Below are 25,694 nucleotides of genomic sequence, written 5' to 3'. Positions count from 1 at the left end.
AGACAAAGACCCCTATTAGGTTTATCAAGCACTCAGTTCTTAGGTGTCAAAAGGGTAGGCCAAGTAACATTTGAATCACACACTTGTGTCATTAGATCGATATTATCATCATGTGTTGTTAGCTTAGGACAATTTTCTGAACCACTTTGATAAGATCAAACTCAGCCAGCTTTGGCTTCAGCTACTTGTAGATTTTGAAGAGCTACTGCTCGTGGATTCATTAAGCCTTATTTAAGAGCTCTGAATACAACATGGTCCAACATGGCTTATGTTGTTCGAGCAGATGACCAACCAAGCCCATATTGACAGAACAATTGTGAAGAACAGAACAGGATGATTGATTGCAAGCTATACATCTACAGCTTGATTTCTGCACCACTTGATTCATTCGTACCGGAAGAAGCTACTACACCAGCTGCACTGGCTGCTGCATCCCACTCCTCATCATCGAGCAAAACTCCTCGTAGTTGATCCTTCCATCCTGCAGTCAATGAATAGGGGGAGATCAGCAGAAGAAGAAGACATGAATCTTGTGCGAGACCATCCACAGGTCAAACTAGAAGAGTGAATGTTTGTTTCTACATGATCTGCGTCGACTTCCGATATGATTTCCTTGATCGTGTCTGCATCACCCACTCCATGTTGCTTCATGGCTGATTCCAGTTCTTCTCTGGTGATGAACCTGGCAAAGAAGAGTTTAGACGAATCGAATGCTCGAGAAAATTCACTCGAGCTCCAAGTAGAACTCACCCGCTGCGGTCCTTATCGAAGTACTGAAACGCTCGATACAGATGCTCCTCCCTCTCCAGTTTGTGCCGATGCATCGTGGCGGTGATGAACTCGATGTAATCGATGCTTCCATTCCCATCCACGTCGGCCTGAGCAGAGACCCGATCTATGTTAGCTTTCGGTGAAGTCAAGCCGGGAAAGAGCATGAGAGATTAGCATCTTACAGCATCCATGAGCTGCTTTATCTCAGCCTCTGATAGCTTCGAGCCGAGGCGAGCCAATCCTGTCTTCAGCTCATCGTATGTGATCGTGCCACTCTTGTCCGTGTCCATGTTGGTGAACATCTGCTTCAGCCCTTTGATCTCTTCTTCCGAAAGGTTCTCAGCAATGACCTGGACGGGAGACACTGTGAGCACAAGGGAATCTGATGCGATCGATACCATCTTGTGCTGATCGCTAACCTTGAGCGCCATCTTCTTCATCTTGTTCATGGCCCTGAACTGCTTCATCCTCGAGAGCACTGCGCTGTCTATAGGATTGTCTGATGCCTCTCCACCTTCTACCATCCATGGGTGCTCTGAAAAGCCAATCCTACCATTAGCAGCGAAGAAGACTAAAGGAATTAAATGGATGGAGAATTCAACTAGACACGGACGAAGAACTTGAGCCGCAGTGATTCTTTTCTTGGGGTCCTGTTTCAGCATCTTCATGACCAGGTCTTTGGCGCTGCTCGATATAGATGGCCATGGCGCACTCTCAAAGTCGATCTCTCCCTTCAAAATAGCATCAAAGATTCCTCTTTCGGTTTCTGGGGGAGCAGCGTGCAACAGAAGAAACCATGACATCAACCATGAAGAGACCAAAGACCGAAGGATTGAGAGGGTCTCATCTTGATACTTACCAGCCCAAAATGGAGGCACGCCACTGAGAAGAATGTAGAGGATAACACCTGCACTCCAAATGTCTATCTCCTTCCCATAACGTTGCTTTAGGACCTCAGGAGCAATGTAGTAAGCGCTTCCCACGATATCTTTGTACACTTTGCCTGCAGTGAGATCAGTTGATGATGGTCGATGCCACTAGGGAGCTTCAAGAGATCGATCGACATGAATGCGCAAAGAATCATAGCAGATCCTGTGATCATGGAAGCGGCTGACCTTCTTCGATGAAGACCGAGAGGCCGAAGTCGGTGGCCTTGAGCATGGCGTCCTCCTCGTTGGTGGCGAGCAGGAAGTTCTCTGGCTTCAGATCTCGATGCATCACCCCCATGAAGTGGCAGATGTTGACCACGTTCACTATGGCGCGGCAAATGGCCGCCGCCGCGCGCTCCGAGTAGTGCCCCTTGGCGATGATGCGATCGAACAGCTCGCCGCCGGCGCACAGCTCCATGACCAGGTTCACCGAGTTCCGGTCCTCGTAAGCCCCCTTGAACTCCACTATGTTGGCCTGCCCGGTGAGGTGCTGCATGATCTGGATCTCCCTCTTGATGTCCTCGCGGTCGCTCTTGGTGGCCAGCTTCCGCTTGGAGACGGACTTGCACGCGTACTGGGCGCCCGTGGCGGTTTCGGTGCAGAGGTAGGTGACGCCGAACTGGCCACGGCCGAGCTCCTTCCCGAGGCTGTACAAGGACCTCACGTCCGCGAAGGGCTTCCCGAGGATGGCGTTGGGAGCGACTACGCCCTTGGAGGCCGGTGGTGGCTGCGCTTGCGGTTGGGCCTGCGGAGGAGGAGGAGGCTGGTACTGTGGCGGCGACGGCGCTGGCTCCTGGTAGGAGTGGCCATTGATTTCTCTTGTTGCCACCGAGTGTTTGCTTTTGCTGAAGCACGCTCCCATCTGAATTCAACAACACAAGGCAAAATTCTGCTCAGGAATGCAAATCAAGAGAGTAGCAAACCAGATCTGACCACGATTCATCCACTCAAAAGGACAGATATGCCACACTGTGTGATACAACATGCAGGTTTTTCAAGATCAAACTATGATTTAGCAGCTCCAAAAGGAAATATATCAGTAGAACATAGAGAATTCACTGCACCTGTGAACAGATGAAGCTGGCTGAGCTGAAGAACTCAGACTAGACGATCGTGGACTCCAAATGCTGCAAGTTTGGGATAAAAGTGAGATGAGAGCATGGAGAGGTTGCAGATGGTGGCAGGGCTGTAGTGTAGGGGGGGGGGGGAGGGGAAGAAGAAGACTTCGATACCAAAATAATCAACAATAAAACTCCAAATCCTAAATAAACAACACAAGATTTACTGAGAATTTACTTAAACAGATGAAGCTGGTTGAGCTGAAGAATTCAGACCGGAGGATTGTGGACTCAGATTCTGCAAGTTTGGTCTGAAGCTGAGATGATCATGGAGAAGTCGCAGAGTTTGGGAAGGCTTCAAATTAAAGGAAAGCAGTCTTATTTTAGAGAGCAACCAATTGAGAAGGTTGTTTTACATGTCCCCATCTGACAATACAGTGCTGTCATCATATCTTTTTCTTGCTGCATGATCGAGTGTTGGAAGACAGTGGGAAGACAGAGAAATATCTATATATATATATATATATATTCGAATACTCCTAAAAATTATCTATCCTATTAGTTGGCAGCATGTTATGTTAAATTTAAACTTCAAAGATACCAAGATGGATTTTTCATGTTGCCTAGAGAGAGAGAGAGAGAGAGATGTCTGTCATTGTGTCTCTCTTCAGTGAAAGTAGAAAGTAGATAGATGTCGCTCGTCATCATCGAACTGTAAAAGACTTCGTCCTTCTCTCTCTTTGGCAGTAGTCGGAGAGAAGGACATTCCTTGTCAGCTTCCTGTGTTTGCTGTTCATCTTGCTCTATTATGGTTCCACCTTATGTCGGACGGCAACATCGGATGAAAATATCTGCAACCATACACGACTCATGTCCCGACTTGGTGTACAACAGCCTCAGTTCAGCCTGTGGTAACTTACATCGTGTCGTCACTCGTGGCCAGATGAAGTCACTTCAATTACCTTAGTGTATAAAGGATGGACACCAACACTTGGCATCAATCCCACTCTTTATGTAAGATTGTGATGTCATAGATTTATATCTCATCTTTTGTTTTCTTATGTTGTAGTTTATGGGAGTTGTAGGGAATCCCAAACCATATTCTCTCTCTCTCTTTTAAATTATGATAAAAATATGATATTTCTCTGTCTATAGTATAGAGATGGAATGATAAAATAAAATAATTAAAAAAATCAAGAACATGAAACTTGCAAGATATTTTGTTATTAAATAAATATTTCATCTTTTTTTAAGGAGTCCAACATCTATAATTTGTCAAAGTCTTTATCAATTAAACTAACTAATACTATTTGAATTATGTCACTTATCCTTAAGAAAAAAAATCATCTTTCATTTTAAAGTACTCCCACCATTCTTTACAGTCAAAAGAAATTTTGGGAACAAACTCTGGATTTTTGTGCTTCAAATGCAAGATAATAAATATTGGACAACAAAATGAAGAATAAAAAAGGATGGTTGTAACCAACAACTTGGCTTCTAAAATCCACATGATAATTTTAATATGTTTCAGCTTCTAATGGATGTGATGAACAAATATGCTTTATTATATGTTATATTGTGAAATGGCATGTGGAAGGTAGGAAAGGAGATAAGTAGTAGTAGTTGAAATGTGTTAGCAAATATGCTTGATTGATAGCTAATGATATGCTCTACAATCTTTTGCTTTCTCTAAACCACCACCCAATTGTTCTGTATCTTTGTGGCCAAGTGTGCTGTTTGTTTTCAGTACAAGTGTGTATGAGGACCACAGCAATTGATGCTGTTTAGTGGGGTTTGACCAACCAAAGTCATGTAGTGGGGAATTACTTTTCTGCTTTAGGAAATTAAGAAAAATAAAATCACATACATATACATATACAAAATAAAATATTTTGATATTTATGACTTTAAATAAGTTGAGTTTAACAATATATATATATATATATATATATATATATATTATTCTAAAATGGAAAGAAATTGCCACTATTGTGGTTGGTTAGTTTTCTTTAGTTAATACTATCATTTATCTATTAAAATAGTATTAATATCTTTTAAATTTAATATTATAATATAGATATTTACATTTCTTTAACTCAAACTTACTAGTATTAGCTATAACTAACTAATCACGATTAAGCTAGATTTTTTTGGCAAATGTTGATAAGATGAATATATGTGAAAAATATTTTTCTTCCCAAAATATTATTACCAATATATATAGATAGATATTTATTTATTTATAGATATGTGCCCACAATATGACTGTGGGTAAGGTGTCCTTTTAAACTTTTCTGTGGGCCTGTAAATTATTTGTTTCTTTCTCTCTCTCTCTCTCTCTCTCTCTCTCTTATCAGTGATGCACAAGTTGGTGCTGAGTAGTTGTCTTTTGAAATGAAAACGAAAAAAACATTGAAAACATGCCCACCGACTTAGAAGATCTCAGAAATCAATGAAATATTAGCTTAATGTGAATCCGGGCAGAATTAGGACTAAATTTTCCTTCTGTCTACTTGTAATATTACTTCATTTCAGGACAAATTTTAGCTCAGTGCAATCCAATCCCAAGTTGAAGCTTGGCTTTTTGAGGTTGGTTTGGACTCCATGGAGCATTTCTCCACAGCCATTTGGAAGGACCAGCTACATCTGAGCTTTAGATTTAGCTATTTGTCTTTAAATTTAATTTTCAGGTCTCGGACATGTTTTGATTGATTGAAAATGAATGTTAGAGAGATTCATCTTCATTTGATCAAATCATAACTCCAATGATGTAATAAAGCTTGTATTATAACTTATTATTTTTTTAAATAAAAAAGAAATTATATTGACCTGTTAAAAAGTATATTATATGACCTTTGAAATAAAGGAACATAAAGGAAGGTTGGAAATCATTAAAATTTAAAATTATGTATAAATAATGAGTGGACTCTTAAATATATAAATATGAGACTGATATCTATTATCTTATCTTATATAAGAGACCTTTTTCAAATATTATGTCCACTATAACTATTTCTTTTTCACTTGGCTGATTTCAGACCTACCAATCAACAAATGAACAATTAATGTTCTTTATGATGAGATCATCCTCAATAACTTTAACAATGGGCAGTAGCACTATCTACAGAGGAGAAGAAAGATGTTTGATCATTGATGTTAAATCATGAAAATTGTAGAAAGCTGAATCAGAGGTCAAATCTAAAAATAAACTTCTGTACACTTTATTTTTCATCATAGAAAAAAATGAGACTCTGTCAAATAGTTTGATCCCAATGGAAACTTGAATACACTGCTGCAAGTAGAGAGATGTTTGATCAGGTTTAGCTTGAATGGGTCCTTGACTACTTGAAATAAGCTATATACATTTAGTTTGATTGATCTATGTTCCTATATTCCTTTTACCCAGAGAAGAATTTTATATCAAATTTCACTATGTTAGTAATATAAGGTGAGAAATTTTTATATTTGAAGGTATGGATATACAAGTGATAGGAGATTCGACGCATGAAAATCTTTTTTATCGAAATCCTTTTGGATAACTCATGTAATCGCTCCCGACATTAGTTCTGATCACCTTGACTCATTATAAAAAGCTTACATTCTTAACTCTATCTAAGAAATAGATTTTTTATTATTTTTCAAATCGTTCCGTTCCTTAGTATCAAAGAACTTCTATCAGACACATCCTCCTCACTTGTCTCTCGACATCCTATCTTTTATAATTCCAAAGTTAGATTCCAATTCTCTCGAAGTCCTCTCAGTTATTCAACACACACAATTTGACTTATCCAAATGAAACACTTACTCTTAAACCATCATTACAACAACATAGGTTGAGGCATGTTTATGACAGTGACTTCATGTGAGTAAAAATGCACCACTTGACTTGCAATTTCGCGTGTGTCGATCGTGTTTCGTTTGTATTTGATTACGCCTAATCGATGAATCAAGAGACTCGATTGGTCAACTCAGCTTGATCCTTTTTCTTACATATAAGAAAAATATCATCTACCAAAAATTAAGGAAATAATTCCACGCATCTTTTTCTCTTTCTAATCAATATCATCATCATGATTGAAGTGCAAACATCAAAGTTGATTCGCATGAACTCGATCTAGCCCAACTCGGCCCAACTACTTCCCAATAGAGGCCTTCACGCAGATAGTGTGTCGGCCCACATCAATGACACACCGAATAGAGATGCTGTCACCGACTCTGGGCGGTAACCCAAACTTTTGTTCCGGTGTGGTGTCACAGATGGAGCTTTGGCCGTTGGATGACGGGGTAACGGAAGGCTTTCGCTGGGTTAAGAGGTGACCGGATCCGGCCATGTTGGTTTTGTGCTTCTGTGCCCTGTCCCCCCTTTCGCTCGCTCCCGAAAAAACCAGCTTTTGGGCCTCTCCGGAGTCGAAGTTTTGGAGACTTCTCACCGCAATCTCAGCCCCAACGATCGATCCAAAGGGTACGATTTATTGTTGTTTGGCGAAGAATTTGATCGCATTCCGTTGCCCTTTCTTCATTTTGTTTTCTGATTTTTATGTTTCTTCGGACATAGTGATCTGATTTTGGGATCACCGGAATCGGAGGCTTCGTCTCGACCCGTTTCTCATTTGCATTTGTGTCTGGATTGCTGGATTATCATAAGGGATTTGCTTTATTTTTATGGGTCGGTTACGTTCTTGCATTCTTTGCCGGTTAGGGTTCTAATTTGGGCCTACTAGACGGAATTCTCGAAGTTGTTGCAATTTGAGGAAATGGATAGACTATATTCGATCTCGTTGTCGGTATTACATGTGTTTGCGTTGGATTTTGGTCGATTGATCTGTCTGTGTTTGTAGTTCTGTTTGATATCAATGCTTCCTGTATGTTGATTAGAGTTAGATGGATTGCCCTAAGTTGCGATCGGTTTTATGCTTGTATCCGTTTTGTCACTAGGAATTCTAATGGGTTCTTTTTCGTTGATTAGGTTTTTCCCTAGCGGTAATAAAATGTTTAGTGTAAAAAAATCTGTGCTTTAGTATACGGTGTTTTTGTACTTAGTACCATCAGCGAAAATTGGTGTCTTTTCCGTGACTTGTTTTTGGTACGATTGGTTCTGAAGGTGTCTTTTTGCCTCTCTTTCTTCACAAAGATGTAATTATTCTCTTGGGAACACTATTATTAGACACTACTTCTTTTGGCTTGGGAAAATAGAAATGCATGATTTTTTTTTTCCTTTCTCCGTGAATGGAAACAACTCATTGGTAATTCACTGCATTTATGACGAGGTTCGATGCAGAGTTGTGTAGTCAGTAACTGTTCCTGGCTACACTAATTCAAAGAATACGGAGCTTAATGCATAATCAAAATTTTCCATTTGAAATATTCGAAATAATTTTGTTCAAATATGTAACTAAATGGCTTCTACCTAATTGTTTAAATATGTATAATCAAGTGTTTTCTTCTTTCTTTCAGCTCAGAGTAATGGAGTTGGGTTCTCCCAACATGGAGGATGGGACTCCATTTAAGTCAGAATTGGACGTTAACTCACATGGAAATAATGATGGAGAGGAAACAGAAAATTTTCAGAATGGTAACAAGGAACCTGAAGGGATGCAAGTTTGTGTGAATCAGGAGAGGCCTGAATCACCTGTGCTTCCTGTTGATGCTGTCTGTGAAGGACTTCAATCACCTGTCTTAAATTCTACTGCTTCACCATCTCCCATAAACAAAGTGCAAGATGAAAATTTGCCAATTGAGTCAGAATATGATGATGATGTTGAAAATAGAAGTGTAGTTCACAGCATTGAGGAATTGAGATCAAATGTTAAGTATCATGAATACCAGGAGGAGAAACAGAGAGCAAGTTATAACATTCAGTCTGGCGATCTTCTTGATATGTGCACTGATCAAACAGCAGAAGATAAAAATAAATTAGGAGATTCAGATCCATACCTCCATCGAGTTACGTTGTCAGTTGATAACAATTCAAACTCTCAATTAGAAAAGCCTGATTTTGATAATGATGGAATGGAAGATGGAAACTTTAGTCGAGCTGATAACAATTTGAATTCTCAACCAGAAAAGCCTGATTCTGGTAATGATGGATTAGAAGATGGAAACTTTAGTCAAGTTGATAACAATTTGAACTCTCGACCAGAAAAGCCTGATTTTGGTAACGATGGAATAGAAGATGAAAACTTTAGTCAAGTTGATAACAATTTGAATTGTCAATCAGAAAAGCCTGATTTTGGTAATGATGGAGTAGATGAAAACTGTACTCATAATATAGAAATGAAGGACAAAGATGATCATATGATGGGTGTGGCACATTCGGATAATGTAGAAATGATTAAAGAGTGTTCTGTTGGGCACTCTCCTCGTCCAACTCGAAAAGGTACACCATCATCACCAGAGAGGGAGTTGTCTGTTCCTATGGCGAGATCTCCCGACAACAAACCATCAGCAGCAGACGACCAGTTACCTACTGAAATCAGTGATAGAAAAATAACTCGTTCTCCCAAGCACACACCTTCTCCTGAAAAACGTGCAGTCGGCCGCAAGAGAACTCGTGACAGTTTTTCTCCACCTGCAAGACGCAAATCTCCTCCAGGAAGAATGGCACATCGGGATGCTCATCGCAGAGACTCTTCTCCCAGAAAGAACCTGCCAGCTTCACCTCGAAAACGAGAGTCACCACGAAGGAGAGATAGGTCAAGATCACGCTCGCCTGTGAGGCGGAAGGATCCTTCTGGACACAGAAGAGATCACCGTGGTAGATCTCGGTCCAGGTCTCCCTACTCGAGGGATCACCATAGAAGGTCTCCAAGGTGATTTCATTTCTTATGTTTTACTATTATAAGGATTTAAGTATCTGCCAGTAGCTTTTAGTGGCACAGAGTCAGAGCAGAACTGTACTGTCTATTTCTGGGAAACCATATAAGAAAAAATGGTTGATGTATCAATTTACTTTGTTCGAGTTGGTACACTACTATCAGTACAGGGTCAGAGTGGTGCAAACTAGTAATTAAATACATGATTAATTCTTTTTCTGGTAGCTTTTATATGCTCTTAACTTTCTTGGACATTAATTTTTGGGAACCAGAAAGCATGGTGATTTTGAGGTAGGTTATTATCCCACTTGTTGAATATTCAAGGTGTATCATCTCTCAGTCAATTTTTTCTAGCAAAATTAAGGGTTTATTAGCTACCATTCAATTGTGACAAAGTTATCTCTTCATGTGTTAGGCGAAGGCATTCTCCAGGTCGTAGATCTCCTCCAGCAAGTTATCATTCACGTCACCGCTCTCCAAGGAGGCCTTGGTCACCACCAACTAACCGCAACACTGGTGTGGGTAGGCCTGGAAGGAATTTATTTGTTGCAGGTTTTAGCTATGTTACTACTGAAAGAGATTTGGAAAAGAAGTTCTCTAGGTTTGGGCGTGTGACAGATGTTCGGATTGTTCGTGATAGAAGGTGATTTTTTCCCCCCTCCAGTGAACTCTAACTTGCACTCATTTGAATTTAGTTACTCTTGTATTCTTAATTTGGCAATTTTATTATGATGTTAACAGACAGCATGAATTGTCTCGTTATGGTTTCTTATTTATTTATTTATTTCTCATTGACTGAGTAATAACTTGACATCAGCAGTGCATTAATTCAATATCTCTAATAAAATTGTGCATGAAGTAGATGCATCATCTTGGTTTGTCTTTGTGTTGGCAAGTAGAATAGTGACCTTTTTGTTTGGACTTTGGAGTATAGATACTATTGACTGCTACATCAAATTGGGGTTGGACAGAACTGATTGTTAGAAAAACTACAGTACTTGTTTCTTGAGTCCATCATGGAAGATCATTTTCTGTTGCTTTAGTTTAAATTGATTATGAAGACTAATATGTAGTTATGTACTATTGTAAATGAGACATGCAGGTCATTCTTTACTGATTTTTCGCATGATTTGGCCATATATACTGTAATTCAGATTTAATGGTACCAACATGGTGATGACATTTTTGTCCATAATCTCACTTTTACAAGTCTTGTGCAATTTACATCCTCTAAAAATAGATAGTGACATTCTGCCCCATTTTTAACATTTTAAAAGAAAATTTTCCAATTTCATTTGGTAAAAGGGGACGGTTCAATTATTTAGCTTTACTTTGAGAAATGTACTTTCAGAACAGAATTAAGATAAAAATGACTTGTCAGTAAAACAACGAAGTGAAGTTTGAATGTCTGGGCAGTTGGTCCATATTATCATTTTGTTATACAGAACATCCAAGTTTTTGTATTATAGTTTTTGTAAAGATGACAACAATCATCTCAAAAATACTATATCCAAAAGTTTGTTATACTCCAATTTTGTTGGAGAATATAGTTATGTTGCCTCTGGTTTCTGATGTACACTTTTATTTGAGCACATAATCATTTGTAACAATGCCTTGATGAGCCATTCGAATTCAATCTGAGAAATAATTTATAAAAGAAAAGAACAATGCATTGGCATTGTATGCCTTGATCTGTCTTTTTGAGCCATCCACAGTTCTACACAGATAATCATGATCCTATCCTGAGGCAAATGCCAAAGTAGCCCCTTTTTATATTATTCTTGACATAGCATTCAAGGATTTACCAATTCTTTTTCTTTATTTAAACTGACACACTCGTGTTTGCCTGCAGGAACTTGATTATATCTACAAAAGAATTATAAAACAGTAGGAAAATAAATATTATCTGCTAAATTTATTAATAAGATCAGCTCATTGGAAACCAGTTGAAAGGTGCTTGAACTTGCTAAGAGTACAAGCTTCATTTGGAATTCCATACTTCATTCTTCTTGGGATAATTTGTTGATATTGCTAGGCTTCCAGAAGAGGACACAAAATACATTGTAATTACTACTTTAGTTTTGAGCATCATTGCTTCACGGTTGCATTATGTTATGTCTATGTGAATGCCTTTTGAAACATACTGAAAGGTAGTCTGTCCAATCAATTATGAGTGACACGTTGTTTCTTGCTTTACACTTCAAACATTCTGGCACATAGCAGTGGGAAAAGACACACGTGTCAAAAAATTTAAAAGTTAAATGAATCTACCACCACGGTTGTTGAGGAATTTCAGATTGCAATTGGGCAAATAAATTTTACTTGCTACCATTCCTATTTCTTTCAGTGAAGGTAGGCTCTGGCTAAAAAATAGCATATGTTAAATGTAGAAGAGTATGCTTTGGTTTTTCTTTCTTCTATAAGTTTAGAGCTTAAGTTCTACTAGCTGTTACTGTAGTTTGTACTATATGGTCTAACTGCGTTTTTAACTTCCAAATATCTTCTTTACTTTTTTCTTGCAACTTCAGTTTTGGAGTTTAATTTGTATTTTTTATTTAAAAAAATAGTTTTCTTTTATTTGCATTAAATGATGTATAAAACACTCTCACATGGATTCAAATCTGAGACCCATTAATTGGTCAATAATACACTAACCACTAAAAAGTCTCAATCAATTTGAACTTGAGACCTGCAATAAATTAATTGTGTAATAAACCAAGATGTCTCAACAGAGGCAATCTGCATCTTAATGTTACATTGGTTTGTTTGTGCAGCTATTTTTCTTTTGATGTCCTATCTTTCCTGGGTTTATTTTACCTTTCTGTTCTGAAAGTTCACATACTTATATAGTTATATATATATATAGGTCAGGCGATTCTCGTGGCTTTGGATTTTTATCCTTAGAAAGGGATGAAGATGCTGATGCTGCCATACGTGCTCTTGATCAGACTGAATGGAATGGCAGGATTGTTCTGGTGGAGAAATCTAAGACTTCTGCTCGCTGAATGATCTCCTTTTGTGTTGTCATAATTGGAGAGATAGGGGAACTTTTCAGTTTTATCAGTTTTATTTCGTACCAAAATCCTTCCAACCATATGACATAGGTCATGCTATACGGCAAGTATTACTTAGGACCAAACTCTTGATGCTGTAGTATGTCTACTTTTTCTTCTCATCATAGAATTATGTCTTCATTAGAAGTGTTATAAACTTGAAATATTTTGGATCATGAGAATACAGCTGAAACTAAAGTGATTCAAATTTTCAATTGATGACTGGTCTATATGAATTATTCTTTCAGGGTTTAGCAGCAGATACGAATTAATGTAATTGTGCCTTATCTTTCTTTCTGGGAAACTCCACCTTTAAGAGCACTATTCATTACACTATCCGAGGCCTGAATCTACTATTTCCAAGTTGATTATTTGCAAGTCCTTTTTGTCCTGCTACATTATCTAAGGTCTGGTGCTTTTCAATGCTAATGTGAATAGGCTTAAATCCTATTAATGAAGACATTCTTTTGTGGTATGATTTCTTTAACTAATACATAGTTACTCATTTTATAATTCTCTAGATACTTTTCGTCTGCAGGACATGTTTTAACTGCATCAAATCGACATGGATGTCTCATGCTTAGTTTGTTTTGGTGCACAAATTGTAGCCAGAATAGTTAGCTTGCAATGACGGTAGATATCATGCTTGTGAGCTTGGTTTCATTTCTTGGAAAGTGAAGCCACATGGTTGTAATTGTATGGTCAATTGCTTCCCTACATCTCCATTATTTTATTCTGTTGGTCACTTTGACTGCATTATACATTTTTTTTGGATTTTCTTTAGCTGCAGGCTATGACTCAGCAACTTTGTAAATATGAGATTGATGAACTGAACCATATGTTACTCAAGCACCTTTTCTTTTTGAAAACAATCACATATTAGTTGTACATGATGTAAGAACACAGCCATTGGAGTTCCCGTACCATTTTTATTTGACAGTTCGCCTGGTAGACTGGATTAAGAAAAATGCAGGGACCTAGCTGGAGAAATGGATGATCATGATGAATGCATTTGGGAGTACTGACTACCCTTGGTATATGTATACTGGCCATACTCATTTTGGTTTGTGTTGTTATCCTGGCAAATTTTCATCTGAAAGTATTATAGATTTCTTGTACAGCTGTTGACCTGGGCTCTTAGGAACTTGAATATTTAGTACAAAGCAAACAAACAAACTTGCCCAAGTTTCTCTTTTCTAGAGAGATGATAGGATGCATTACTATGCAGCTGAAGATGTGCTGATAGTGGCATGTCAAGTTTGGCCAAGAGACCTTTTAGAACATGAATGCTCCATTTATTTTGGTTCTATTTAAAAGACTCGGAATGTATTTAGAGTGGTTCATGCATTTATTGTGGTTGTTTGTGTTGTTAAGTGCACATGCGAGTGTATGATTGGAACTGGCTGTTGTCAGTTCCATTGGAAGATAGCTAAGCATAATTTAAAGCTTGAAGGCAATTTTATGCTAAATTAATAGGGCAAATTTTGTATTATTATTAGATAAGTAGCTGTTTTGATATTTTCTTTTAGTTCTAAAGTTGCTATTATTCTCTTTTTATTTATGTTCCTTAGTCCTCTTGCAAGACTAACATGATAAATTATCATGATGTAATTAATGTATATGAAATATTTGTTATTAGATAAGTAGCTGTTTCAAAGTTAATTTAGTTTTCATGAGGATATGATAATAACTTGAATGTTTGGTGTATCCTCCCCTCTCAAGATTGTTTACAAATGACAGCAAGTCTGACTGGTGTTGAATTATTAGATTAAGCAATGATGTCTTGGGGTGTAGGGAGGGAGCAATCTGTTAGCTTGTGTATTACTGAATGGAAAAAAAAACATTGAAGCTTTAATATAATTGTTTTTACAGCTCTAATATTCTTTTGTGATTATGAATTTAAGTATCCAATAAATGGCATTGTCATATAATTATAATATTATTTTGTTGTTGTTTTTTTTTAACAAGTTTGGGAAAAGCAAGAACCATAAATGCAGTTTTGCCGACAAATACTGTTAAGACTTGATTTGATGTCATGATTGTTCTGTTAAAAATTATCTTGTCTTAAATTTACGAGTTAGAAAACATGAGATCATTAGTTTTTTGTTTCGCATGCAACTTCTTCAGAAATCATTCTCACGGTTTCCTTTGTGGCCTTTTTCAGAGTCGAATCACACTGCGTTCTAAATTGTGTTATGTGTTTGATCATTTGACTGGCGGAGTGATTCAAAATTTTATCAATTTGTTCTTTTTTTTTTTTTGGTATCAAAAGAGAGTTACCAAAGAACACTCAGGTGAGTCTGCATCAGTGTTGTTTGAAGTTGAAAATTTGACATGCATCTTTGTTTCTCATGGTTGTATTAATATGGTTCAAGAGATGAATATGAGATAAACTGAGGCTGGTGAAGCCAGTCTGGTCTCCCTCTCTCCTTCTTACCCACACATTCACTCACTAACACATTCACATTCTGATATGTAATAAGATCGGAGGGATGTGTTGGAGATGATCAATTTCCTAAACGGATCTAATCAAGTGCCGTGGAATTTAAGATCGATAATAGATCTTAACGTTGCACTAATGGTAAGCTAACTTAATTTTTTTTCCCATAAAATAGAATATGATCATGAATTAGACGTCTAAAAGTCGCTTGTTCTTCAACTAGTGGACGCATTGATCAGAACAATCCAACTCAATGTGGGTCAAAATAATCTTTTTTATGTAGTTCTAACCATGATTTGATTTGAATCAGAATTAGCTCAATAGTTTCAAACCAACTTGAAATCAATCCTAGATGGTTCGGTTCTAATTTTAAACTGGCTAAATCTGATTAAAAAAATAAAAAATAAAACATAAATAAGATGTAGGCATAATGCTTAAATATTTAGATTTAAAATCTATAAATTTGGTTTGAATCTTGATGGAGTATTTAGCTTTATTAAAAAATTTATAATTTTACTTTGTTATGTCATTTTTTAAATATCATTACACTTATTATAGTTATAATCTATTTTTTTTAATTGTAAAAATAAAATTATATTTTTTATATTTTAAATTATTTTTTTAAAAAAATAAAAAATAGTGATCTGAACTGAAATCAAAATTGACGGTTCTAATTATTAGTTTTGAAAAATCAAAATCGACTATGGCTACTCTAAAGTTCTTCATATATATATATATATATATAAAGTTGGAGCGCCCAACAAAAATATCTCAAAACTATCATGCCGTGTGGAAATTCACGGTGTATATTGCAGGGGAGGGATGAGTCAGGCCTGAAACATTTCAGGGTAAGACTGTTAGTTCTTGGCTGGTGACTCGGATGAATGGGTGAGGTGAGTCGCCCCTGGGCTGGTTTCACCCTACCAACGCTGTAACTGTGTTATTGGACTGAGCAAGGAGAGAGAGATGGCGTGGAGCGCTGCGTGGTCCGCGGGAGCGCCGACGATCGACCTCCGGGTGCTGCGAGCGCGGGGGCCTCTCGCCGCTGCCCTCTGCTGCGCCTCCGTAGCCGCCTCCCGCCTCTGGTCCTCTACCCCCTTCAGGCCCATCTTCGCCTCCATCTCCGCCTCCGCCTCCCCCACCGCCGGTAGCGTCCTCCCCCACCCTTCCTCTAATAGCTTTTATCTTGGTCTTCATCTGCGTATGTTTATGAATTTCAAGACTGTCTTTGGATTCTGTCGCCTACATATGATTTATTGGAATCCGGCTCCTGGTTTTTCTCTAGAGTGAAGATAAGATAATTGTGAGTCATTTATTATTGATTTTGTTTATGATGCCGCCGAAATGTATGTTTCCACATCACATGTTTGCTTGAATGTGCAAAAAATAAATTGATAAATATAAACAAAAATAATGTCTTCGTTTCTTTCAAACTCTTTTCTTGCGATTGACCCATATACTTGAATTTCATCAAGTCATTTTGACATAAAAGGTTTCTTGATAGTAAAAGTTCATTTAAGATGTTGATGTTTGTATGTCTCTATTTGGCAATGATCATTCACATTTCTGTAAATGAAGAAACGTACCAAGACCTTGTCAAATATGTAAAGTTAAATAGAGAGAGTTTCTTTATGTGATACTTTGGAGTGAAAGCCAACCGTACAAAATTGGATAAAATGATTCCAAGTAGCATTTTGTAAAAACTGCAATTATTTGAGTCATGATGTTAATTTTTGTTTTGAATAACATGATTTTAACCTAATAATTTTTTACAAGAAATATTTAAAATAATAAATTGTAGAGTAATAACGTGTGAAACTGACAAAAATTTGATAATCGAGAAAGTAATATCAACTATGTACGTGTTATCTAACTTTTAGAGCTGAGAATCAAAATTTTGACTTTGTTTATCATTTTGAACATCATAAATTCAGTTGTATTTTTGTGGAAAAACCAAGAGAAATAATTCATATTTAACAAGGATTTAAATATTGAGTGGACCAGTTCTTATCAACCATTATTTCCTGATCCAATCAAGCATTTGTATCAAAACATTATAACTCCATATCGTAAATGTATGTTCATTTTTATTTCTTTATTATTTTATTTTATGATAATGATCTGTATAGGTTGGTTGCTGATAGGATAACGAACCAGATATTGGACCAGCATTTAAATCCTTAGTAAGTGTTACCATAATTTTGTTGCATTCATCGCACTACATGTTTTACTTTCATGTTATTGAAATAAATATTTTGATGATTTGAACTTTTCTCTTTTACTGTTTTACATCTATTTTATGAAATGCATGATTAATTTTGAGTAGCACTAAATATGATTTATTTCTTTCACAATAGTTAAAAAGGAGGCTGTTCAGACAGAAAAGGCACCGGCAGCATTGGGGCCATATTCTCAAGCTATCAAAGTCAACAACCTTGTTTTTGTTTCTGGTGTTCTCGGTCTTGTTCCTGAGGTCTGTTGTAATTTTCTCATTTCTTTCCCCTTTGGTTTTGCTTCATATTGACTATCTTGCAACACTCTCTTTACTTTTCCACATCATTATTATTTGGCCATCCTTTTGCAGACAGGAAAATTTGTCTCCAACAACATTGAGGAGCAAACAGAGCAGGTAGTTTAATTTGTTAACAATTTGGAGGCTAGTCGCAGCAATTTTCCAAAGCTGCTAATATTTCATGTGCACTGTTGGAAATATTTTCCTAATATAATTTCAGTAAATTGTCTTGCTGATTGATACATTTAATTGCATATATTCATTTTGTGCTTATTTTCAGAATATGAACTACATTTCATGCCTGTTTTGTGAATCTGATGTGTTTATGAAATTTTCAACCAAGAATAGATGATACAAACATCCAATATGTATACACCAGTCACATGTGTTAATGGTACAACAGTCCTAATATATTTTGAATTGCCTGGCATGTATTAGGAAATATCCAACAGCATATCCAGTGCACGAGGCTCCTGCTAATGTGGAGTCTGGGGAGGGGTCAATGTACACAGTTTTATCTTTAAATATTTAAATATTAAAAAACATCCAACAAGAGTGAAAATCTGATTTGGACACGAGTTTCTAGAAGTGTCATGCTTTGTAGCTTTCTAATGAATCACCCAATTACTGTTTTCTTTCATCTGAAATGTTCCTTTACTAATGGCACCAATTTGCAGATTCATTTTTATAGGTAGTGCACTTATTTACTTAACTCTGTTCCATCTGATTGAATCCTTCCACACTTGTCATCTGATTAATTCTATAGTGACCATAAGTTACCCTTAAAAAGTGCCTAGAACTGGAAGATGGGTCTTCTCAGATTCATTATGATTTTAGTGATGTCACAGATCTTCATGGAGTGTCCACCTTGTCTTCTGCAAAAAGGAAGTATATCCATCAGCTTGCTTGTATGTGCTTATCAATGGAATCTCTGGGGATCAGGGAACAACAGGGCAATTCTGAAGTTAGACATGATGACAAATAATGCTCGCCGGTTCAGATTTTGGTTTACTTCGTAACACTGAGAGAACAATGATAGCTGGAGAGAACAAAAATTATAGCAGAGATGGCTTTCTGACTAAATTTTTACCTGCAAAACTGGTCTTCAAAAGTTAACGATCTCTGCTAAGTCGATGGTTAAATAGCTTTTCATTCCTCTGCAGCTCCTATAGTTGGTTTCATAATCATTTGTACCATTCAGAGATCATGAATACGTCCCCTCAATCTATAGCATGAATTATATGGCTCCTTTATGTAACTGAACTGTTCCATTTTTTTCTTTTTTGTAAAGACATCTTTGGATTTTGCATGACAGTTTGGATAAGTTGTTATAGTTGTATGGAGGATGAGCCTTCTTATAATGAGGTTCCTCAGTCACAACTTGGATGTCCAAGCTCGAGTTACAAAAATAATCTATCGACTTGTAGGGGTAAGGTTGCTTGCATTGCTCTTCTATGGACCCTACACTAGCAATAGTCTCTTGAATTGAGCCATCTTTTTTCAGTATGGTTCTAGAATATGCATGTCCTGTATTATGCTATACCTACATTCTTTAGATTCCAATAAAATAAACCCAGCCATTTTATGCACCTTATGCTATGCTTTTGTGGCTCTACTTTAAATTAATTTCATCTCATCTTTGGTATGTTTTTGAGTTTCAAATTGCAGGTTCTAAAGAACATGGGAGAGATATTAAAAGCAAGTGGTGCAACCTATGCTTCTGTTGTTAAGACAACAATCATGTACCAAATGGATTTGTTTCATCAACTTGATTTGTGAAACTTCATTATATTATCTATTAACCTTGTCATCTTTATGCTTGCAGGTTGGCAGACCTACAGGATTTCAAAAAAGTAAATGAGATATATGCAAAATGTGAGTTTCTGATGACCTATCTGTCTTTTGACATGGATTATTTTTCATCGAATTTAAAGGTCTTGGTTCCAGACTTCCTTATCGTACAGTCCATTTCAAATTGTTCTGCATTATTTGTTTCTTCACTGATTATCATGGTTACAATAGCAACAAACTCTTGTTACTGGATTAAGTAACTAGCCTGGTTTTTTGCTAAAACATATGCTTTTTTCATGAAAGTCATTTCCAGTTTATGCTAATGAATTGGAGTAACTACAGTGGTATTTCTATTAGACATTTGTTTTCTTGACAATCATATGGTTTTTTGCAAGTTTAGAATTTTTCATCAAAATGTATGTAGATTGGAAGATCAATTTTCTTGTGTTTTGGCTTCCATGTTCTCAAACAAAATCCTGTACTAGGTGGTTTCAAGCCTTTCTGATGTCGTTGCCCTGTAAATTATAGTACATCTTCTGAAAAGGTCAATAAAGTTTAATCATGTATTTCTCTGGTAATGATCAAATATGCATTTAGAATTTTCTTTTCCCTTATCTTCAATTTCTTGTATATTGTCATAAAGCTAGGGTGTACTTGTATCGTTCTTTTGGATAGAGAGAAGCTTGTTCAATATGTACTTCTGCTGCAGATTTCCCATCTCCTGCACCTGCACGCTCCACTTACCAAGTAGCAGCGTTACCTATGAATGCTAGGATTGAGATCGAGTGCATTGCTGCCCTCTAATGCTGCTAGAATCATGCCTCGCACATCAAAACTCTAATACAGCCATGGATGTTGGTCGATATTTCTGAATACTATGATGCTACTAATAAGAAAGGTGTATGGTCAACTTTTCTTGGATGAAGTCAAACTTTGACTTTTGAGACAGCCAACAAATAGAATTCAATTTCTCATGCACCTTTCTTTTTTGGCTGTTACATGTTAAGCTGGTGTATCTCCTAAGAAGCATAGGATGTGTGTAAAAATGATAATTTAGTCGGTTGGTTGAAGGAGACTGGATGTTTTGTTTCCTCAGTGGACTGGTAAACTCATGTCATTAAGCAGGTCAGCTGATGTTAAGGATAAATGCAATACTGGACACATCCGTAGTTACAGCATTATCAGAATACTTACTCAAAATGCTGGAATCATGGAAGACATCGACAAGATTTCAGGTGCCAACAGTGCCTTGTGTTTAGTGTGGAAGAATGCATCTTAAGGACTCCAGAACTGTGCTCCAAAGAAATGGTGTTATACATTGTGTTTTGCTCTTCCTCTCCTCTTTTTCCCTTCCCATATACTATGTGTTAGTTTATCGGTAAATACTGATCCATACAAGTCTGGTCCAGGGAATAGTATGGCAGGTTATCAGATTTAAAACCATGGCATATATTACTTAAACTGATATGATCATAAACAGATACAGTTGAGGTATTAATGGATTAAGACACCTACTCCAACTTTGGATATCGATCGTCTTATTCGATATCTTGACAGACCTACTCCAACTTCATCTCTGAAATTTGCTACCTTCTTTTTCTTTTCCCTCCAAGAAGATAATAAACCACAAAATATTTATTGAGATCTTATACTTCATGTTTCCTTGATACCAAAAATTGGATATTGTCTGAAGCAGTAATTTGGTTCCAAGAGCAGTAAGCCTCTGGGATTATAAGATAACTTTGTTTTAGGGCTTATTAATCTGTACTGTTACAATATGAAAAATCAGAGGCCCTCATCCATTTTTATCTTCATTGTCTAATTATCATTGCTTGAGAGTTATCTAATATCATACACTTGCATAAACATATAATGTAACAACAAGAAAGTCCATATGACATCTACTACTGATCATGCTCATATCAGACTCTGGATTCTGATACCAAATATTAAGGTGAGAATTTTGGAGGGAGTGTTTGCTCAACAGTCCAAAGCATAATTAAGAGTACTTGGATGCTACTGCAGTCCAATACCTTAAGCATCTCCAGTTCACCCTTTCCTTTTTTATTCTGTGAAACCATTTTTCTCAAGTGATTTTAGCAGAATGTGAGAACCATACAACTGCATCTAAATCATTGAAGTTTGAGAGAGAGAGTTTGGTCCGGATCAACTAATCATCACAAGGTTGAGGTCTGTCTCCAGCAAAGCCATGCAGTTCCATGGAAAATATTCAAAGGACCTGTAAAGTCTTCTTTGCTGGAGTTACTTAAAATAGAAGTAGAAAGTTCCTGCATGGACTGCTCATGGTCAACCTTGTTCTTCAGATTACATGCCATTGCTGACTGTTCAGCTTACCTTTCCACCACTTTGGAGAGGACAACACAACTCCTTTTGATGCATCCTGACATGGATAAGAAGAGAGTTTACTGATAAGTTGCCAACTTAGACTTGGAGTATACCCAACATTGATGAGCTATATTTGATCTCTTATAATATTAAGAGAGTAGGTGAGCATGGTATTGGATGTATCACTTGGACTAGCACAAGACTGGGGATAGATTCTGAGTAACAGAGCTTTTCACACTAGTTTAGATGACCAGATTCCTTTCTGAAGCTATTTCTACACTGAACAAACCCCCTTCTTTTCTGATTCCTGTAGGTCCCCTTTTGAATTGGTCTTGTCTTAGCATGTATTATTGTCTGAGTTGAGACTTAGAATGGGTCAGATTCTTCAAAGACCTGGTCAATTTGTTTTAATCTGTGTGACCTAATTACTGGCATAATTAGGTGTCATCATTATCTGATACACTGCTAATTAATATGCACTGAATCAGTTGAAAAAAATTTACCTCATCATGCATTGACACAATCTGAAATCTAGATTATAGTTGTTCTTAAGTAGCTTAATTTCAGAGTAGAGCAACACTGTCCTTGATAAAATACCAGACTTACAAATCATAATTTAGACTTGCATAATCTTTGTAGGTACAATGTCACTTAATGCTTAAATATGGATTCTGGTACTTGCTTCTGCAGTAAGATGAGAAACCTATGAGAGAGAACACAGGAACTAACACAATAACATAGCTAAGTCAGCCATAGATATAGAAGATGATTGTGAGTTTGTCATTTGGGATGCATAGATTTTGTTAATGGAAAGGGAGCAACTCATTAGTTGATGCTAAGATTTATCTCATAATTTCTCTATCAGCTATTTCTGTGTCACCAACCACTATCCTTATTGTTTTATGATATATGACACTTTTTTTTGGTGGCAGATTTTGTTGGTCAGCAAAATACATGTGCTTTTTTAAGCCTTTGCTTCTTGACCTCTTCCAAGTAGCAATTACCATTTTTTTCCAAAGCAATATTATGTTCATGTTGTTACCAAATACATCAGATACATCTTTGTAAGGAGTCCACATCAACCAGCATACAATTCCAAGCTATGCATATATTTTGGACTCATCAATCTCCAGGACAACTACTGAGCTTTTTAAGAAAGCCATTCTTTTGCTTCTCCTCCCAACTTGTTTATTAATCAGCATGCATACATATCTTGCAGATTTGGTAACCACTGAACATAAAAGATAGAGAAAAGAAAAAGAATATCTAACAACTTCACACTCATTTGTCAATGGACATTACTCATGTTTTAGATCTCATCTATCAAATCCTGTTCCACTTTGATGGGACTGCACATCAAATCCATAGAAACTGTTGCCTATTGGGTAACATTCTTCCGGGTTTTCAATTGCAGTATTAATCATCGGTTATATAATGATCAGACACACTTGTCATGCATTCCCATGCTTTGCCTCCTTATTTAAATGCTTCGATTTGCTCAGAGATTTGGTGAAGGATCCATGGAAAAACATCAAAGGTTAGCCAAGGGAGCTTTGTGAAGAAATGAAGATTTTCTCAGCTGTCTTTTGCCACCCTAATCTACCATGATGATGGCAGATGCTTGGAAGTTAGAACACTATTGACTTGGTAAAAGTACATGAACAGTACGAATCGATGAAGGATTCTAGAGGCATGCTATGCTCATACTTAACCAGAAGGAAGATACCTTCCATGACTCTTTTTACACACTTGGATGAACTAAATTAGGTTAGGAAACTCTCAGCAAACTTGTTGAGAACCCAACTTTCCTCCATGAACCATCAAATGAACTGATTCCAGGGATGTTAAATGAGGTTGTACAGTGAGCATTTGCTCGAATCAATTGAAGAATCATGCATGCAGCAAACCAAGAAGAAAAAAAGAAGAGTAATCTTTGTCCTATCTATTTAAATGTTTTGGCAAGCTCTCCTTTCAAATGGGGTGATTTAAATGCAGTGCTGACTGCTGACAATACATCAAATATGCATTAAATTCAGATGAATGAAAGAGTCAAAGTTATAGATAGAATCAGAATTACTATTTCTAGTCTGGTCAAAGAAGGCATAACAATGAACTTTCTTTTCTATGACACAAGTGCTGATTTAGTTCTTGATCATCAAGATTGGCACTCCAGGTGGCATGCACACACCTACTTGTTATACTCTTCTTCCTCTTGCAATAAAGGAAAAGGGATAAAAGAAAAGAATTATGGATAAGCTAAATAGGAGTATATTACAACTAATCAAGATGTCAGTGTCTTATGACTTAGCACTTTGTTGTTTTTACAGCAAATGTTCAGCAACTTATGGAGCTCAACATAGGCAATATGTGTCAATATCTATGTCATCTCCACCAAAGGCTTACATGGTTGTTGCCAATCCTGATCAAGAAGTCACTTCAATCCATATAAATTCCTGGACAACATTACTGTCAGTGGTGGCCATTCTGCACACACCATCTCCAACTTGACCTTTTCTTTATGATGGACATGGTTTTGCAAAAGCTCACCTTGAATGAGACTTGCCTTCTGGTGTTTTAAGTTGGTACAACATACAGGTGGGTGCTATCATCGCAGAGAGCATTCAGAAAGACAAAGCAAGTGCAACGAAGCTTCTGAGTGTCAATCACATTGCTCATGTCATCGAGATGCATGCATCATTTAGTTGTAGCAATCCTGATGAGGTTTCAAGTTATGTTCCCCTCCTAATTCTCTCTAGGTGATATGGTCATAGCTTCCCAGGAATCAGAATGAAAACTTTCTCCCAGTAAATGTGTAGGCCACTAAGAAGATAATAAGCTGTTCTCATGACAACTCAAGCAGACAAACAATGGCTGCATCTTAGAATCAATGCCACATGCTACTATAGAAGGATCAAACTCGGTAAGCAACATCTTTTGCTTGGTAATGTTCTTTTGTGCACTGTACATTGCTGATGATCTGGATGACATGCAAGATTGACTCAAGAAGTTGACATTCAGGAAAACAATAACTGCGTTAGATATCTAAGTGCTAAAATTTATCTGCATTTAAAGATGAACTATCGGAAAACCTGAAATTAGAGACGTTTTTTGTCCTATCGTTCTTCAGTGGGGTGGAGTGCTTTTGATCTGGAGACACGTGCAAGGCACGTGAGAGGACGGGGTAGATTTGTCCTAATGGTTAGATTCCGCGAAAAGTCGCGTTCACACGAGCGATTACGAGATCCAACAAGAAGATTCCCGGCCGCGGCCCGTTCACACCGTATCGGTCTCTGTTGTCTGGGCCCCGCCGCCATCGACGCGGCACAACAGGTGGGCCCGCGCTGACCTGACTCCCCGCTCGGCGTAGCAGCGTGGGACTTCGCGTGACGTCTGTAGGTGTCATTTCCGTCTCTGGGCTGGATTTGTGCCTGCGATCCTTCCTTCCCCCTTCCGCTTTTATCCACCATCAAAAATGAGATCTCGACCCTCTCCGCGTCTATAAATATGTATCCGTTCGGCTGGTCTTATCCTTCCAAACACTATTCTACCATCGACATCAATTCCAACACAAGAAAACGCGATCAAGAATAAGGAGAAAAGAAGGAAGAGCATTCAATCTCGTTCTGCGAGGAGAGCGAGGGGAGAGAGAGAGATGGGGAACTGTATCAAGTTGCAGAAGCCGGTTACATGGGTCGACGACGACGATGACTTCTGGGAATCCATGGAGCATAACAAGAAGGATCATGGCGAAGTTTTCATGGCGCCTGTCAAGGAGAAAGGAGGCTGCGGGCGTTCGACCGAGGTGAGGATCAAGATCAGCAAGAAGCAGCTGGAGGAGCTGCTGCGACAGGACGACGGCAATGGCTTGCCGCTTCGACAAGTTCTTGCGGGCCTCGTAAGTATGCACGAGCCTGGGAAGCTCCATGACCAAGAGACGCATTGGAGGCCGAGGCTACAGAGCATACCTGAGATGCCCGAGTGA

General features: G+C 37.6%; 4 protein-coding genes across 8 annotated transcripts; 3 read left to right on the top strand and 1 right to left on the bottom strand.

The window, feature by feature from the left end:
• Nucleotides 1–185: 185 nt before the first annotated feature.
• Nucleotides 186–3,175, bottom strand: LOC103989406 (calcium-dependent protein kinase 19). 4 transcript variants are annotated; one of them, XM_065114321.1, is made up of 10 exons: nucleotides 2,997–3,164; nucleotides 2,765–2,827; nucleotides 1,887–2,562; nucleotides 1,631–1,774; nucleotides 1,385–1,537; nucleotides 1,191–1,306; nucleotides 954–1,121; nucleotides 751–878; nucleotides 583–682; nucleotides 186–481 (listed from the first exon to the last, which is right to left on the bottom strand). In XM_065114321.1, the coding sequence occupies exons 3-10, from the start codon at nucleotides 2,560–2,562 to the stop codon at nucleotides 407–409; spliced, it is 1,560 nt and encodes a 519-aa protein (XP_064970393.1). In that variant the 5' UTR covers nucleotides 2,765–2,827; nucleotides 2,997–3,164; the 3' UTR covers nucleotides 186–406. The 4 variants fall into 4 exon arrangements, with proteins under 4 accessions (XP_064970393.1, XP_064970390.1, XP_064970392.1 ...); XM_065114318.1 differs by having other exon boundaries at nucleotides 1,385–1,774; nucleotides 2,997–3,175; XM_065114320.1 differs by having other exon boundaries at nucleotides 1,191–1,537; nucleotides 2,997–3,174.
• Nucleotides 3,176–7,059: 3,884 nt separating this feature from the next.
• LOC135615592 (uncharacterized) lies at nucleotides 7,060–12,842 on the top strand. The gene is made up of 4 exons (XM_065114315.1): nucleotides 7,060–7,220; nucleotides 8,213–9,567; nucleotides 9,986–10,213; nucleotides 12,437–12,842. The coding sequence occupies exons 2-4, from the start codon at nucleotides 8,222–8,224 to the stop codon at nucleotides 12,573–12,575; spliced, it is 1,713 nt and encodes a 570-aa protein (XP_064970387.1). The 5' UTR covers nucleotides 7,060–7,220; nucleotides 8,213–8,221; the 3' UTR covers nucleotides 12,576–12,842.
• A 3,065-nt stretch (nucleotides 12,843–15,907) lies between these two features.
• Nucleotides 15,908–20,340, top strand: LOC135615591 (reactive Intermediate Deaminase A, chloroplastic-like). 2 transcript variants are annotated; one of them, XM_065114313.1, is made up of 6 exons: nucleotides 15,908–16,264; nucleotides 17,421–17,536; nucleotides 17,648–17,692; nucleotides 19,244–19,317; nucleotides 19,401–19,450; nucleotides 20,076–20,340. In XM_065114313.1, exons 1-6 carry the CDS (start codon nucleotides 16,030–16,032, stop codon nucleotides 20,168–20,170), a joined length of 615 nt encoding a protein of 204 aa, XP_064970385.1. In that variant the 5' UTR covers nucleotides 15,908–16,029; the 3' UTR covers nucleotides 20,171–20,340. The 2 variants fall into 2 exon arrangements, with proteins under 2 accessions (XP_064970385.1, XP_064970386.1); XM_065114314.1 differs by having other exon boundaries at nucleotides 15,919–16,210.
• Nucleotides 20,341–25,364: 5,024 nt separating this feature from the next.
• Nucleotides 25,365–25,694, top strand: LOC103989402 (uncharacterized). Its single transcript, XM_009408230.3, has one exon. It carries the CDS (start codon nucleotides 25,365–25,367, stop codon nucleotides 25,692–25,694), a length of 330 nt encoding a protein of 109 aa, XP_009406505.2.

Source organism: Musa acuminata, chromosome BXJ2-6, assembly GCF_036884655.1.
Source record: "Musa acuminata AAA Group cultivar baxijiao chromosome BXJ2-6, Cavendish_Baxijiao_AAA, whole genome shotgun sequence".
NCBI classification, from domain to species: Eukaryota; Viridiplantae; Streptophyta; class Magnoliopsida; order Zingiberales; family Musaceae; genus Musa; species Musa acuminata.
This window is presented reverse-complemented; position numbering and strand designations above follow the sequence as displayed.